The sequence below is a fragment of the Gymnoscopelus braueri genome (assembly GCF_963280865.1).
Source record: "Gymnoscopelus braueri genome assembly, chromosome: 8".
Classification (NCBI taxonomy): Eukaryota; Metazoa; Chordata; class Actinopteri; order Myctophiformes; family Myctophidae; genus Gymnoscopelus; species Gymnoscopelus braueri.
In genome coordinates this window covers 23557854-23575454 of record NC_137609.1, presented here as the reverse complement: position 1 = coordinate 23575454, position 17601 = coordinate 23557854, and the positions used below count along the sequence as shown (strand labels likewise).

Genomic DNA, 17601 nt, shown 5'->3' with positions numbered 1-17601 from the left:
TTAGCAAAGGTTTTGAGTTTGACAGATCTGCTCTTGGGCCAGAAGCAGATAGGCTGAGGAGTCATACTACCTTTGAAGCAATACATTAGAGGTAATATTGTAATATATGCCAGATATAAATAGCATCCATCATCTTTTAACATTTATAGTAGGTTGTACAGTAAAAGTTGTGGAAAGCAAGTAACATCCCACTTGTTGGCGACCATTAGAATCAACAGGCTTATTAAGCTGTCCAGATTTGTAAGTAAAAAAACAACATTTTCATCAATACACGTATGTGGGATTGCAAGTTATCATCACATAAATTAGTTTTGTGGAATTCTTCCAATTGTTCCAAGTGTTGGCTACTGTATGTGTTTGCCACTACTGGCAAACATTTTGTGACAAAGTTCACCGTACAGCAAAGATGCCAGAACCAAGCTGTACATTAGTCCTTCTTGCCTGTTCCAGTGGTGGATAGGTCAAAAGCTGAGTGAGCTTTGTCGTTACCAAGTGATGAATATCATGACACTGCAAAGTCTTTTAAACCTTATCAAAGCTTGGCCTGAATGGTAGCCTTCTCAGATGGATAAATGTTACAGCTGATGACTGCTATGTTTGGATATATGTCTCTTCCTCCCCTCTCGTAATAAGGCTCTTTTGACTTCTCATTGAGTGCAAAAGGTGTGATGGACAGCTTCAGTCTCTGTATGATAGAATGGTATAGTAAGACACAAACAAACAAAGATGACAATGACTTGTAAGCTTAAAGGTACACTGCATACTGTTATGCAATATTTTGAAAATGGTGAGTGTGAATTAGCCTACCTGAGTGAATGAGCCAGGTAGAATCCACATTGTGTGAAGGGCTCCCAGTGGAATCCAAATGATGGAGGCCATAGCAATGAGCCAGCCAATCCCCTGAGCCCAGGGTGGATAGACATAATCTTCATAACGGGCTGGTTTGAATTGGATGATGGTGAAAACTAGGATTACCTGTCACAAACAACAGTGTTTCAGTGTTTTAAGTTGTGTGCTCGCAAGAAGAGCCATTCATAAATTATGCAAACAGCCTGCCGACTCACAGTGATCAGCAGGGGAGCAATGACCAGCCAGCACATTCTGAAGTAAATATTTGGTCTTTTTCCTGTCATCTCTTCAATATTGTCTGAAAGTCGCTTCACACCTTTTGGATGGGAAAAATTAGAGTCAGGCAGTGATCATCCATGTATAGCCCTGCCCTGCCTGAAACCCAGAAAATATCTCCCATGGCCAGATGGGATTCTCCTTTGTATGAGCTTAGAAGTTTGGTTTCTTGCATGGCAGCTCAGGGTTCGAATCCAGTTGGATTAGACATGCATTTGCACTATTAGTATTTTCCTATTCATTGACTGTATACTGTAGTGGCTATGACTGCAAAAGCTCATATAGCTCTCAACATTGCTTTAAATGTTCCAAAATGAACAAGCTGCAGTCATGAACATTTTCTTTTGGAATGTAATTGTTTAACTGTGTCTACTTTCAAGTGATAATTGAGTTGTCTGGACACTAAAAATAATCAATAGGTTTGAGCATGTTGTTCTCACCATAAATCCAACAGACGGCTATCACCTCAAAGAAGGCAAGGAACATGATGGATACTATGGCAGTGTAATGATCCATCAGCTGAAAGACATAGATTCCGACCTGGAAGAAAGACATATTGAGGACTGAAGTTTGATTATCTTAAGATACAGATCTGGAATTACGTGTCTGGCTTACGTGTTACGTGTTACGTGTTACGTGTTACGTGTCTGGCCCCTCAACCAAAGGTTGAGGGGCACTGAAAATTGGGCCAACTGAGGCCCACTCTTCCCGAACCTTATTTTCAGAAGTTGAACAAAAAATACCCCACATACATAAGTACATTTTATGAATAGGCAAAGTAGGCAAGTACCTCGCCAGAGCAATAAGAGACCACAAAGGCTCATTCAGGTCAGTCAGAAGATCCCAACAGACTCAAGAATCGCATCTGCTCACGAAAGGCAAAATTATATAGTTTTGCTGTCATTTCTGGTTGCCCATGTTGACGAGGATGTGATGATTTACGATTCTGTGCCTAACAGTATACAACTTGAATGGTGCTGATTCGTCAGAAGCGGACTTCGCACCGCTTGGCCTGGACACTTGTTCGTCAAGCGGCTTGCTCTGGGCTGCCTTATGGGGATCAAGTCTTTGATTGATTGATTGAATACTTTAAAATGTAAACAGCACGTGGTACAGTCAGACATTAAAGCTAAAAGGATAACACAAAAAAGTCCTGGGGACTTGTTTCAATTGTGGTCCTACGTATTCAATTCATCAACATAGCATAAAAATAACACAATAATACATGTCATCAACAAACACAAAACACTATATGTACATTACATAAATTATGCATCTACCCAGACTAGTAGAATGAGAATTTTCTCATGTTTGTTCTATATTTGGTAGTACCAGATCGTTGTCGCTCCCTCTAGTATTGTGGCTGTGGGTGTCACTCACACGATAAGTAATTAGTCAGGTATGAGGGTATTGAGGGCATTGCCCCTTTAACTATCTTAAATACTGCCTTGCTATAAACGTTTTTAGAGCACGCGTCAACCTATCACGAGATTGGATAAAGTTACATTTCATGATCGTGACAGCCGTAGTTGGGATGACCACAATAATGATGTGGCAACTGGCAAGCTTGCACAAAAGTATTTCACCTATGTTTTTATACAGGGCAGTGGGTGACTGTAAACTTGTGACGTGACAATAAAATGAAGTTGAGGTTGTATAAAGAGGATTGTAAAACAAAGGCTAAGGCCTGAGTACCTGCAAGACATGAGGGATCCCTATAAGAAAAGCAGCACTGCAAACTGCCAGAACCAACAGCTCCTTATGTTTGAAAAACTTCAGCAGATGTTGTTCATATCCATCCAGGAGACTGGTTACCATCACTTCTACCATGGCAAACTGGGTGGGAAAAAAGATTATGCATATTGTGCCATTCTTTAAGACTCACAAGTGTTTTTTCAAAGACTTTTGTGGATGAATATTGCAGCTTCAAGGTTGGTCTCTTGTCCATTATCTTTGGAAATGGACACACCCATTGTAAGTCAGTGTTGGTTACCAAAGAGGTTAACTTTATAATCTAGGATTAAAGATTGAACCTTTACTCCACTGGAATATACAGGTCAAGGTCGATATGACACACAAATATGGTAAATGCTTTCTTGAGAACAGGATCTGTGCGTGCATGCGGGCGTTTGTCCATCCGTTTGTGTGTGTGTGTGCGTGCGTGCGTGCATGTGTGCATGTGTGCATGCGTGCATGCGTGCATGCATGCGTGCAGGAGAGAGAGTTGATTTACCTGGCTGTCCAGGCCAAGGCATAGCAGCATGAAGAAAAACATCACAGCCCAGAGTGGAGCCACTGGCATTGTGGCCAAGGCTTGAGGATAGACCACAAAAACCAGACCTGGACCTGGATATACAGTACAAACACTCTACATATCACTGTGTCATAACAGTAAAGGTAACATTGACTCAGTCACTCATTCAAATTAGTTATTAACCACTTTCACTTCCGGTTACCAATTTTATTTTTTAAAGAACATTTGTTGATCTACAAGCTCAACGTGTCCTGGATGTGTTAGCTTCTATTTTCAAAGGATTTTCAAAAGTTTTCACCTATATAATGACATGGCCAAAATAGAGACGCCAGGGTGAAAGTTGTTCTATTGCACTGTGGTACAGAGTACAGATGATTGATGACAAACTATCACATTTTTAACTCCCTGGATGGATCTCTTGTCAGTATAGTTTTGACACCTTGCAGTCTACCTTGCAGTCTAAAACTCCATTAATTTTTAATGCGCATAGGACACTGTGCTTGAATCAATAATGAAGAAGCTTGCTGATATTTTTTACAAGCTTCAGTGGCACTTAGATTTTGCAACATAGATCTCTTCAAGGAACTTGTTCCTTTGTTCTTACCGTCCACAGCTATGTCACTAACAGGAACGTCCTGCAAATAGGCCATATAGCCAAAAGCAGAGAAGATGACAAATCCAGCCAGGATGCTGGTAAAGGAGTTGATGAGCGCTATAGTCAAGGTATCCCTGTGGGGAGATAGGATGTTCTTTAGATGGTTTCCTGGTGCATAGTTCTTTTTTTTAAAAGAGAGTGGGTTGGAGTTGGTTATATGATTCCCAGCTTACTTTAAAATGTTGTTGTTGAAGTTGTTATAGCTAGACATGGCCATAAGAAAGCCAAAACCTATTCCAATGGAGTTGAAGATTTGAGCTGCAGCATTGACCCATACCTGCAAAAGAAAGCTTATACGTATATAGGCTACTATATCCAAAACACCTCTTAGTAACGGCAATGCTGTTACCAATGCAACTCCTTGCAATTGCCATTGGGCATAATGGTTGCAAATAGTTGCAAGTAGTTGCACACAAGACCAGCTAACACAGATAAGCTGTTTGTGCCTAAACACCCTGGCCAATGCCCCACACGTCCTATAATCGTATCCCTCCTGGCTCCCAAACTGTGGAATAAACTTCTCTTTGCAGTCAGAACTGCAGACTCGCTCCCAATTTTAGCTAGTTTATCCCTTCTTGTGGCCTTTTTTGATAGATGCCATTTTTTCTATGCAAATACAGTATGTTGGTTAATAGTTCACATGTTCTTGTTATTTAGGTTTGGTTTCTCTTGACCACAAATGTTAATGTTAAGAATGTTTTTATATCATGTTGTTTAGACAGACACTAGGTTAATTGTTTACCTGCTATCCTAATCCTAGTTTCTATAAGGCACTACATTGTTCTTTTGCACTCTATTTATGTGACTAATTAGTCTGAGATCCTCAAACCAAGCACTCCTGGCCATTCCAGAAGGTCAGTTAAATTCAAAAGGTTGCATGGCCTTCGCCTTCAGGGCCCCATACACTTTGGAATGCCCTGCCCCTGGAGATCAGGCTCACTGAGTCTGTCCTCCGGTTTAAATCCCTCCTTAAAACCCACTTTTATAGATTCGCATTCGCATTTAATGCCCACTCCTAGCCGAATATTCTAGTCTATCTCCGCTGGTCTTGCACCGGTATGAAAGTGGTTTGTACATGTGCATTCCTGCATTGTTTTGAATCTTTCTTTGTTCTGTTCTGTTTTGTGTACTGTTTTCTTTTCTTGTTTTCTTCGTGAAGCACTTTATAACCCAGTTTTGAGAGGTGCTATATAAATAAAGTTTTATTATTATTATTATTCCTATTTACCCTGTTGTCTGTTGACTAGGGTTCATGCTTACTCTGATCTTACAGTGTAAGTCACTCTGGATAAGCACTCCTTCTCTTACCTCCACAGACCACAGTTTATTCCAGTCTGGTATAATGAAGAAGGATATCCCATCGACAGCTCCAGGTAGCTGGACATTATTTATCAGCAGAGCCAACAGGATTACATATGGGAACAGTGCGGTGAAGTACACCACCTAAATGTGGGATTACACACGTGCATACACCCCCCCCACACACACACACACACACACACACACACACAGACACACACACACACACACACACACAGCACATGACAGGTTGTTATTTGTTCATTCCACTAATTGTCTCCACCAGGCCGAAAGGCATGGCGAGAGACTATGTTTTACCCCCTGTCCGTCCGTCCGTCCGTCCGTCCGTCCGTCCGTCCGTCCGTCCGTCCGTCCGTCCGTCCGTCCGTCCGTCTGTCCGTCAGTCTGTGGACAGCTAATCCCCCGCACCGTTGGCTTGATCGCAGCGAAACTGTGCACACACACTCCCTGGATGCCAATTCAGAACCTCTGCCCCAATTTTTTCACATGGCCCTGTTATAGCGCCACCAGGAGGCCGCTTTTTGCACAAAAAAAATTTCACAGTACTCCTACATATTTTGTCCAAACATCACGCAAATCGGTACACAGTATCTCTATAGTCATTAAACAAAACAATTTTTTCAGATTTTTCATATTCCATCCTGATATGGCTTCCAAAGTTTGCAGGACTGCTCCGTTTTGAACAAAATGCCTCAAATTATGAACACAGCATGCAATTTCCGTGAAACTTTGCACGCACATTCCCGAGGGACAGCGAGTGCATTTTCCGGCAGCGGCTGCTGCCGGCGGCGCCAGCTTTGGGAGTGTGCTGCGTTTGTGTAACGCAGTCCCCACCAATATTATTTACGATTCTGTGCCTATCGGTACATAACTCGGACGGCGCTTAGTCGACTAGTAGACCATCGGCCGGTCGTCGCGGGCACTCGCGCGCGACTCCTTGGCCTCAAGGTCTACTGAGTCGGCGCGCCTCCGTCATGGTCCAAAACTATACTTTATCGGCGAAAAAAATAAGTTGACTGCCGCTCCTCCACCGGCAGTTCCGCGGCAGTTCCGCTGCTGCCGCTCCTCCACCGGCAGTTCCGCGGCAGTTCCGCTGCTCCGCCGGCAGCTGCCGCTCCACCGCCGGCAGTCACTGCCGGCAGTTGCCGCTCCTCCACCGGCAGTTCCGCGGCAGTTCCGCGGCAGCAGCCGCTGCCGGAAAATGCACTCGCTCCTTCTGACATTCCCACTATGCCGAGGAAGAAATTCCACTTCAGATTTTTCTAATCAGCCTCATGCTGGCGCTATAACAGCCCGATTTGTGTTTTTACCTATAACTGCACCAAGCTGTGTAAAACTTTGTATGCACACCTCCTAGAGGTCAAGGAAAAACCTTTGCCCTGCATTTTTCACATCTACCTTTTATAGCGCCACCAGGAGGCTGACTTATGTAAAACATATTTCTTTACATTACTCCTTCCGATTTTATCCAAATTTCACGCAAATCGGTACACGTGATCTCTATAGTCATGTGATCAAGGCGGATCTGTTTAATTTTTCATATTCCATCCCGATTGGCTAAGATTCACATCTAAAGTTTGCAGGACTGGCCCATTTAGAAAAAAATGCCGCAAATCATGAATGCAGCGTCCGATTGCGGTCAAACTTTGCACGCACATTCACACTATGTTAAGGAACAAATGCTACCCTTTTAACATTGGCCTGTTATAGCGCCACCAGCAGGTCTAATTTAGCACAAAAAAAAAAATAACAACATTCAAATCCTCAAATCATGAATGCAGTGTCCGATAGCCTTAGCCTGGTAAACCCCCTCCCTCCGGAAATCTCATTTGCATTTGATTTCAGGGAGGTCTGGGATTGCGCAGGGAGTAGAGATGGCCGAACACTGCGTGTCCGAACCAATCAGCGGCTGCTAGGGGCGGGATCATCCAATCACCTGCCTAGTAGCTTGAAAAAAAGAAAAACTGTCTGTCATCGATTCTGCGACCGAAGTCTCAGATGGGAAGTAGGCTGTGAAACAAATGTGTGTCGCAAGCTTCTTCCATTTGACGGTGTCAGGTTACGATAGCCTTGCAAGACCTAAGAAGAAATGGCACCCTTTTCACATTGGCCTATTATAGCGCCACCAGGCGCCACCAGGAGGCCACAATAACCTGACCTGGCGGAGACCTGTGCTCCGAGGAGCACTTTTTCTAGTTTATTTCTCTGTTTATTTTCTCACCTTGCCTGTTGACTTCACCCCCTTGAAGATGCAAAAGTAGTTGAGGATCCATGCCAGTAGCAGTAGCAGGAAAAGCTCCCACTGTATGTCTCCCGTCTCCTCCACTCCCCCTGTTCTCTTCAACATTTTAAGACTACAACAAAACCACACAGGAAAACACTGGTCAAATCTCATAATTGGTTTGAGTTACTCAAGTAAAATTAAGTCACTTTATGTCATAATTAGAAAATCTCTCTTCAATAGCTGCCTCCCATTAATAAATGGGATCATACAGATATTCTGTAGCAACCCCTAACTTGGCTGGGACATTGTCATGTGTAAGGAACCATTCGCACTTCACTGGCTCCTTTTCAGTTTTAGTTCATTTATGTTTTAGATTGAAATCCTTCCACATATGAATAGTCAAATGGCCTTCCTCAGAACATGTGTACAAACACATTATTTTACCTGAGCAGAGCAAGTTGTGTGGGTTTTTGAAACTCTGACCATTATTACATGAACCACAGAGCTCTAGAGCTATAACTTTGTGACATGACATATTTTATTTTGTGAGCACTTATGCATATGTGAACTATATAAAGAAGAACATAATCCTTTACACTCAAACCGTAATGTTGTTTATGCTATTACATTAATTTAGTCAACAAAGGCCAGTGATTCTCCTACATGGTGAGACATACTTGAAGAATTGCTGGCTAGCCATGGAAGAGTTTGTGCTGCCATTGGTGGCATAGGTGGTACAGCTGGGTGTGTTCCAAGTGTTGTTGCAGTTCTGCCAGGGCAGCTGGCTCTGAAAGGAGCTGAACATGTAATATAACGCCCAGGCAATGATGACGTTGTAGTAGGTGCACATGATGAAGGAAATGGCCACTGTCGCCATGCCCACTCCTGAGGGCAAATGTCATGTCACTTTTTTTCCCCAGTCATAGAAATGTGCATTGTAAAGTTTGACCATCTCAAGTATGATTTATAATTATTTGTACGTGAATGCCATGCACCGAAAATCTACTAATCTACAAGCCCACAATGTTTCATAGAGTTTCGCAGCACAATGCGTTGTGAACTTGTAGATATGCTATTTTCTGTGCAGGTCAACCACACAACTAATTATATATTACGCATAATTTTTGCTGCTTCAGTGATTACGTTACACAAATTATCTCGCAATATAATTACATAATCGGTCACCAAGAAAACATGGAAAGATCACTTAGGACGAATACAAGAACGCTCGCCCCAAAACGTGCTCGCCCCCGGGCCAAATCCGGCGATCTCGGAACGGTCACCACCAGGTAATCCTAAATGTAACCTCAGTAAAACTATTCCTTAACCTAACTTTATTCCTAAACGTAACCTCAGTAAAACTATTCCTAGGCCTAACCTTATTCCTAAACTTAACCTCAGTAAAACTATGCCTGAACCTAACCTTATTCATAACCTTAACATCAGTAAAACGAATACAAGAATACAAGAACCGCTGGGGCGAGTGTGTTTTGGGGCGAGAGTTCCAGTTACCCGTAGGACATATCAGGGATATGATACCTTTGAAGAGTGGGCAGACTTTAGCCAAGGCTTGAATAGGTCCTCTCCTCATGTACTGTCCTATACTCAGCTCCATGAAGAGCAAAGGAATCCCCAGGACCACCAGCATAAGCAGATATGGCACCAGGAAGGCACCTAGTATAGAAAGATAAACAACACACTTCTACCAAGTTCTTGATAGAGGTTGCAACCTTAGGAACAACTGTGCTAACATCATTGTCTCCGCCAGGCCGAAAGGCATGTCCGAGCCTATGTTTTGCATCCTGTCCGTCACTCCGTCTGTCCGCGCGCACGCGCGTGTGTGTGTGTGTGTGTGTGTGTGTGTGTGTGTGTGTGTGTGTGTGTGTGTGTGTGTGTGTGTGTGTGTGTGTGTGTGTGTGTGTGTGTGTGTGTGTGTGTGTGTGTGTGTGTGTGTGTGTGTGTGTGTGTGTGCGTGTGTGTGTGTCCAGCTAACAGCTAATCTCCAGCACCATTGGCTTGATCGGGGCCAAACTGTGCACACACACTCCTTGGATGCCAGAGCAGAACCTCTGCCCTAATTTCACATGGGCCTGTTATAGCACCACTAGAGGCCGATTTTTGCAGTACTCCTACATATTTTGTATCACGCAAGTCGATACACAGTATCTTTATAGTCATTAAACCAAACAGGTCTTTCAGATTTTTCATATTCCATCCTGATTGGCTAAAATTGGCTTCCAAAGTTTGCAGGAGTGCTCCGTTTTAAACATAATCCCTCAAATCATGAACACAGCGTGCAATTTCTGTGATATTTTGCACGCACATTCCCACTAGGCCGAGGAAGAAATGCCACTTGAACATTTTCTAATCCGCCTCATGGTGGCGCTATAACACGCCGATTCGTGTTTTTACCTATAATTGCACAGATCTGTGTAAAACTTTGTAGGTGCACTCCTTAGATGTCAAGGAAAAACCTTTGCCCTGCATTTTTCGCATCTGCCTTTTTTAGCGCCACCAGGAGGCTGACCTATGTAAAACATATTTTTTTATATTACTCAGATTTTATCCAAATTTCACGCAAATCGGTACACATGATCTCTATAGTCATGTGATCAAGACGGATCTGTTTGATTTTTCATATTCCATCCTGATTGGTGAATTCCGAACTGACCCAGTCCATCAGTCTTCTGTACTGGAAGGATGAATCTGTGTTCACAGCTGGTACTCCTACTATTTCCTTCTGGAGGGGGTTGTTACTGTCCCTTTTGTTGATGTAACCGCCCCAGCATGCAATTGGAGAGAAGAGGACACTGGCCACAACAGACTGGTAGAACATCTGCAGCATCCTATTACACACACCAAAGGTTTCTCTGGCCCTTCTTGTAGAGGGCCTCTGCGTTATCAGTCCAGTTCAGCTTGTTGTCCAGGTGTACGCCCACAAATTCCGCTGTCTCCTCATGAATGATGCAAGGGGTCTCTTATTGCTCCACCATGATTTCCTTGGTCTTGCTAGCATTAAGGCGGCGGAAGTTGTCATCATCGTTTCGGAGTTAAAGCAGAAGTCGGATGTGTAGAGGGTGAACAAGAAGGGTGACAGAACAGTGCCCTGGGGAGCACCTGTGTTGCTCACCAGCTGATAGGAATCCCTGCAACCTCACATACTGCGGTCTGTAGGTGAGGTCATGTTCCAGGCCCCCAGGTCCTGGTCCACCTGCATCACAGAGAGCTTTGCAGCTAGCCGGTGTGTCCGGATGCTGTTTAAGGCACTGGAAAAGTCAAAGAACATCATGCAGTGTTGCCCCCTGGGTCCAGATGGTTGTAGGCTCTGTTTAGCAGGTGCATAATAGCATCCTCTATCCCCATTCTTGGCTGATACACAAACTGCAGGGGGTCACTGTGATCCTTCATTTATGGTTTCAGCTGCTGCAGGACCAGTCGCTCAAAGGTCTTCATGACATGCAATGTCAGGGCGACCGGCCTGTAGTCTATACTTTAAATTGCCTAACAGAGATTTACTACAGTCCACGTGCGTAGATGTTTAAGAGACCCCGTGAATCCTATCTGCTTTATGACATCTGTAATCTTTACAAAGGTCACCTCTTTAATTTCCTTTGTGATGTTTGGCATAGAAAACATATTTCATAAATCTACATTCCAGGGTTTATTTTAATGAATAAATTTTTATTTTAACCAATCTGTATGGTAGAGTATGTTAATACAATATAATGGTGTGGTCAAGGCTGGAGAAGAGAAGCACGTACCCCAACCTGCTATGCCTTATTAGAATCATATAGTGTTCCCTAATCTGAGTTCCCAGAAGTTCTCGCCAGCTGTCTCTACCTCTCAAGTAGAGAGGTAATTCTCAATCAAGAGAATGCAGTGAGACTAGTGCTTAAGCCTGCATACCTCCACAATTGAAGACCTCCTCCTCAAGTCACAGGGTTGCGTTGATGCCAATTAGGCTATCATACTGTATCTAAGAAGCAGTGGCAAAATGGTGAGCTGCTTGCATCAACTAAAAGAGACCAAACATTCATCCATATGGTCCAAGGAACCCCAAAACATACACTGCAAGCGGACTCTCCATCCCTATCTTCAAACAAGTCCAGTGACTATAGTAGTCCAGAGCTCAGCTTCTCAGCTTCTTAATTTCGATTTAATTGTCCTTAATTACGGGGCCAGGCTTCAAGCCAGGCTCCGTTTTGATATTGGCATTATTCTGTTTCTTCTTCTTCTGCCGTTTTTGCCAGTTCTGGCTGAACCGTGCTGTCGCTTTTTACAAAACTCGGCCATATGGTAGATGGTCATGAAAAACTATCAAGAAATAATTCTCACAATCTTTCGTCAAAAGGTGGCACTATAGCACTCAATTGAAAATGCCAACTTTGAACAGGTACAACTCGTGCCCTGTTTGACCTACAGCCATGAAACTTCAATACACATATGCGTCTCCTCATGCTGAACAACTTTCACCCTCCGACTTTTGACCTCTGACCTTTAGATCTCCCACCATTTTGAATTATATAAAAAACAGTCATTGGCTCTTAAAAGCTTCATTCTTTCACTTATGGAAAATCCGCCACTAACGTTTTGTCGGCAGAGGTCCAAAGTTCATGTGTAAAGAGTTTCGTGCAAAAATTACAGGAGGAGATAGATTTTAACTATTGCAGTTTTATTAAAATTATTCATCTGCCCCTAACACATACATGCAGACTCACATTTCTTTGAAACTTTGCAGAAATGTAGAGGGTCATTCCAAATATCACTGAAACCAATCTTACTCCAATTGGCCAAAGGGGGGCGCTATAGATTTTTTTTGAAAATGCAAACTTTAAACAGGCATAAGTCATGTCTCGTTTGGCTGAAAGTCGTGAAACTTGCTTACACTTGTGCCTTGACTCATGAGGAACACATGTATCACTTTGACCAGTAAGCACCGCCGTTAGATTTTCCGCAATTTTGAGCAGTTTGAAGAACACTTAAACCCAGGATTTCTTTGCTATTTGCGTGAAACGGTATCATGTGTCTGTTCTCCTTTTTCACTACATCAGGTCTGTTGGTCCAATGGCTTCTCTCTACAGCATCTGCCTGTCAACTGTAAGGTCGCTGGTTCAAAGCTCACTTCATGCAGACTTAATTTAAAGTGCATTGCAAACAACATGACTGCATCAATGAATACGTATGCAATTGTTAAAGATAACATGACATGCTTACTTGAGAGTATGTTTTTTCAATGTATGACATACTTCATTGTGCAAATAGCCGATCTACAATCTCACAACTTTTCAGATAGCAACGTTTTATGAGTTTGTAGATCAGCTACTTTCACCAGTTGCTGTTCCGAGAAGACGTACAATTTCTCTATCGGTAGATGGTTAGGGAACCAGTGATCTAGAGTAGTTAGCAAAACAGAGGCTGGTTCATCAGGGAGGGAAAGACTTATATATATCAACAGACACTGTCGGGGCTATCATATCTCTAGCTAATGAGAAGAAAGGCAGCCTGTGAGTCCGGAGGTCACTGGTTCGAACCCTGTCCCCGATGATGTGTTGAGGTGATCATATTTGGGTCATTTTATCGTCTACTCAGGCTTTTGGGAGCACCCCGGACAGTTTTTAAGTTGCTTGATTCAGTATTTAGATATTTGATATTCATTTTATCAGACACGCCCCCTTCTTATACAAACCCATTGTAACTTCAAACTCCATTTTAACCATGTTAGATTCATCAGAAACACCCGTCCTCGGTTCTGGTGACTGACATTGTCCTTCTATACGTGAGGAGACCGTTTTTTCAATTACTTTTTTCATTTATTTGTAATATTGTTTTTATTTAAAAAAAAATTATACAATAAGAAAATAAATGAAAACAGTAATCGAAAGAACACGGCCCCCTCATGTATTAGGAGGGTAGGATGAGTCACCAGAACCAAGGACGGGTGTTTTTGATGAATCTAACATGGTTAAAATGGAGTTTGAAGTTATAATGGGTTTGTATAGGAAGGGGGCGTGTCTGATCAAATGAATATCAAATATATGAATACTGAATCAAGCAACTTAAAAACTGTCTGGGGGGCTCTCAAAAGCCTGAGTAGACGATAAAATTACCCAATTTTTTGTATACCCATATTACATATAGAATTGGAGAGATGTGTAATTAATTAATGTGCATAGAATTAGAACAAACATCCACTTCTTTACACCTGTAAACCTGTGATTCCCTTTTATTAATTAATTGATTTGCATATAATTTGCCATACTGTTTGCCTGTAATTGGCTTCCAAAAATGTCCTTTGTCATAGATACTTACTTATAATTTCAATTTATAGAAGACATCCCGAAACAAGGGTAGATATTTAGATTTACTGCTATCTAATTTTGCCAAGACAGCTTAAGTGAAAAGTGTCTCATCTTACCCTGTTCTCCCCTATAGATAGATATTACTGTTCATCGGAAAGGCTCACTCATGGTAGCCTACAGAATTCACTATCATGTAAGCGTAGGGGTACTAACCTGTCATAAATTTCACAAACCTGTCATCCATGTCACATGTCACATCTGAATCAATATTAGGCTACTTGGAATGTTACTCCATACATTCCCCATGCATATCCTCACCTTAGCATCCATTTGGTATAGTAGTTTATTGAATGCAAAATAGGTTGAAAACATCGCTGACTTACCTCCTCCACTCCTGTAGCACAGATATGGGAACCTCCATACATTGCCCAGACCCACAGCAGAGCCAATACCAGCCAAGGTAAACTCTATCTGTTTGCTCCATGTTGGTCTACCAGGTGCTTGGTCCATGACAGCGTACTGTGTCTCTTCTCTCCCTCGTATTGCATTTTAAAGTGGATTAGGAATTAAGTGAAACTTGATGTCCAACCCTCTTTTATGTTTGTAATGATTAGCTTACAGGAGCTTGTGGCAGCTCAGTGGCTAAAGACAGGGCAAGTCCATACATTTCTTGTTTTAAGTATAGCTCTTGGACCATGTGTATAATATAATGGGTTTATTGAACTTTTAAAGAGTCAACCTCTCTCACTATCATTTGAAGTCAACAGCCGTATACGTCTAAGATATGTATGTGTCCTATGTCATCTGGTTCGCTGGCCTTCCAAAGGTCCCTTGCTGGGGTTTAGCAACCTTAGGTAATGTGTTAATAGTTTTACAATAATGAACAGTCAGCACAGAACTTCAGTGGAACGCTGATGCACTCTGAGGTCACTCAGAGTGCATGTTGTGAATTTAGTTGACCAACCATGTGTGGTCCTTATGAGTCTCCCTCTAACTAAGGGTGGTGAGTCTGATATCTCAATTGAGTCGACCTAGAGCTCTCATCTCGCACATGACAGTCACCATAGGCTGCCTTGCCTGCCTGGAAGTCAGCCTACCGTAGAGGGGGATATTGCCTGAATGAAAATGCTCTAACTAACTACACAATGTTGCCCTGAGTTGCCCTGTGAGTCAGCAAACAAAAACAATAACACAGTGTTAGTATAAATAAAATCAAAATAAGTATTTGAACTTCATACTTCATACAATCATACTTTATCATTAAATATTTAATCAATATAATGTTGGTGGCTGGTAAACAGACTAAGAACTGGCTGTCAGTTTTCTTTTCCTTTTTTCACTGTATGTTGGGTGTTCTTGTAAAAAAAAGAAAGAAAGGAAGGACAAATGACAATTTACATATTACAATTTACAATTTAGGTAAACATGTACATCAAATGCAGAGAGACAGTGTAGTGCCTCAGTAAACTATATCACAAGTAAACCAAGAACCTAGTATCAGTCTAAAAATATACTATCAAAATATTAATCTGTACATTAAACTAACTATAGGATACCAAGTAAACAATGAACCTAGCATCTGTCTAAATAGCATGCTATCTAGATTACAGATTATGTTGTTGTGGTCAAAACAAGCCTAAGTAACAAAAGCATGAGAACAAATGACCGACCATGGTCGTAATAACTAGGTCAGGTGCTATGGGCTAAGGTGGAGTCTGAAGAGGTGAGTCTTCAAATTACTGCGTAAAATTGGGAGTGACTGCAGTTCTGACTGTAATGGGGATTTGTGCCAAAGTTTGGGAGCCAGGAGGGAGAAGAGTCTGGGAAGCTTTATGGTGTAAAGCACACCAAAATCTAGGTGTACGCAAAGATGATTTTAAACTCACCATAGTGACAACTGATGATGTGTTTAAACAAAACAAGGCCACTGGCCATGACAATATCCCCTCCAACCGCCTCCATTGCTCCAATCATTGCCCACATAATAAACTTCTCCATCAAACAGGGACACGTCCCCTAAGATTTGAAACTAGCGAGAGTAACCTCTCTGTACAAAAAAAGGAATCAAATTAGACCCTGGCTACTACCGCCCTATTTCTATTCTTAATTCCATCTCGAAAGTTATGGAAAAAATAGTTTATAAACAGTTTGAAAAGTATCTACAAATGTACGAATTCCAATCTGGCATCAGAACATCCCATTCCACTGACACATGCCTTCTCTATTTGAACGACCACATCAAACATGAGGTGGAAGTGGGCAAATACTGCGGCATGGTCATGCTGGACCATGCCACCCCCCCCCCCCAGTGAGTTGTGGCGTTTCACAACAAAGTATACTAGAGCCTTTACTGTTCCTAATATATGTAAATAACATGAAATCAGCTTATGACTGCAATTTGTTCTTGTTCGTAGATGTCTCGGCTCTGCTGGTCTCGGGCAAGGACAAATTGCAGGTTGAAAAAGCCCTTAGCTCTGAACTCAGTAAAATCTGCAACTGGCTCACTGATAACAGACTATCAATACACTTGGGTAAAACTGAATCCATTCTCTTTGGGTCCAAAATAAACCTCTGCAAGGCCGACGGCTTCACAGTAAAAGTGTGTGACAATGTGATCACAAGAAAAGAGGAAATTACCTACCTCGGTTGCATTTTAGAGACAAATCTTTAAAGTGAAAAAATGGCAACAAAAATAATCAAAAAAGTCAACCAAAGAACAAGATTTTTGTACAGGATCTCCTTTCTGGTCAGTAAGAATACATTGAGGACTCTAACAGGAGCACTCATACAATGTCACTTCGACTATACGCATGCACCTCATGGTACCATAGCACCACAAATGCCTTAACAACAAGGCTCCAGACATCCCAAAACAAACTGGTCAGGCTACTACTTTACATTACATTACATTACATTACATTACATTACATTACATTACAGTCATTTAGCAGACGCTTTTATCCAAAGCGACTTACAATAAGTGCATTCAACATAGGTAGGGAACGAAAACTACTAATCAGTAATCACCAGAAGTCTTAAGTGCATTTTCTGCAAAAACAAGCAACCAAGAGTATACCTAGCGCTAAGGTATAAGCGCAATATATCAGCTACCTATTTCCTTAAACAGATGAGACAAAATAGCAAAATCAAATGAGCAGGAGCTAAAACAAATAAGTGTATCGACTAAACAAGATCCAATAAAACAAGACCAGGAGACCTGGTTCTGCCAGACCCAGACTTCACATGACGTGTCAGCCTGTGTCTATGCCCATGTATGGACGAAAGGGGGACAGACTTTTATGGCTTCTATGCCCATGTATGGACAGACTTTTTTGGGGGACAGATTTTTTTTTGGCTGGGGCCGGAGGACAAAGTGACAGACTTTTTTTTGGCTGGGGCCGGAGGACAAAGTGACCATGCCCATGTATGGACGAAACAGGTACAAAGCCTCATGTAAGCCCGACCCCTTGGGTCTGGCAATAATACAACAATAAAACAAGCGTTCGTACAACAAGTAGGCCAGGCAGAGAGGAAGAGTAGTGTTTCCTGAAGAGGTGGGTTTTCAGCCTGCGGCGAAAGATGGGCAGTGACTCTGCTGTCCTGACATCAGTGGGAAGTTCATTCCACCACTGTGGGGCCAGAACAGAAAAAGGTTGTGACCGTATGGATCGGCCAGAAGGACCCTTGAGTGACGAGGCAATCAGTCGCCCGAGGTGGCAGACCG

At 42.3% G+C, this 17601-nt stretch overlaps 1 protein-coding gene across 1 annotated transcript; it reads right to left on the bottom strand.

The window, feature by feature from the left end:
• Window positions 1-532: 532 nt before the first annotated feature.
• LOC308090721 (sodium- and chloride-dependent GABA transporter ine) lies at window positions 533-14387 on the bottom strand (the record flags this gene model as incomplete). Its single annotated transcript, XM_080435985.1, has 12 exons — window positions 533-685; window positions 1065-1165; window positions 1566-1665; window positions 3359-3471; window positions 3984-4108; window positions 4208-4311; window positions 5343-5477; window positions 7576-7708; window positions 8256-8463; window positions 9118-9252; window positions 10709-10789; window positions 14261-14387. 12 exons carry the CDS (start codon window positions 14385-14387, stop codon window positions 533-535), a joined length of 1515 nt encoding a protein of 504 aa, XP_080292111.1.
• Window positions 14388-17601: the final 3214 nt, after the last annotated feature.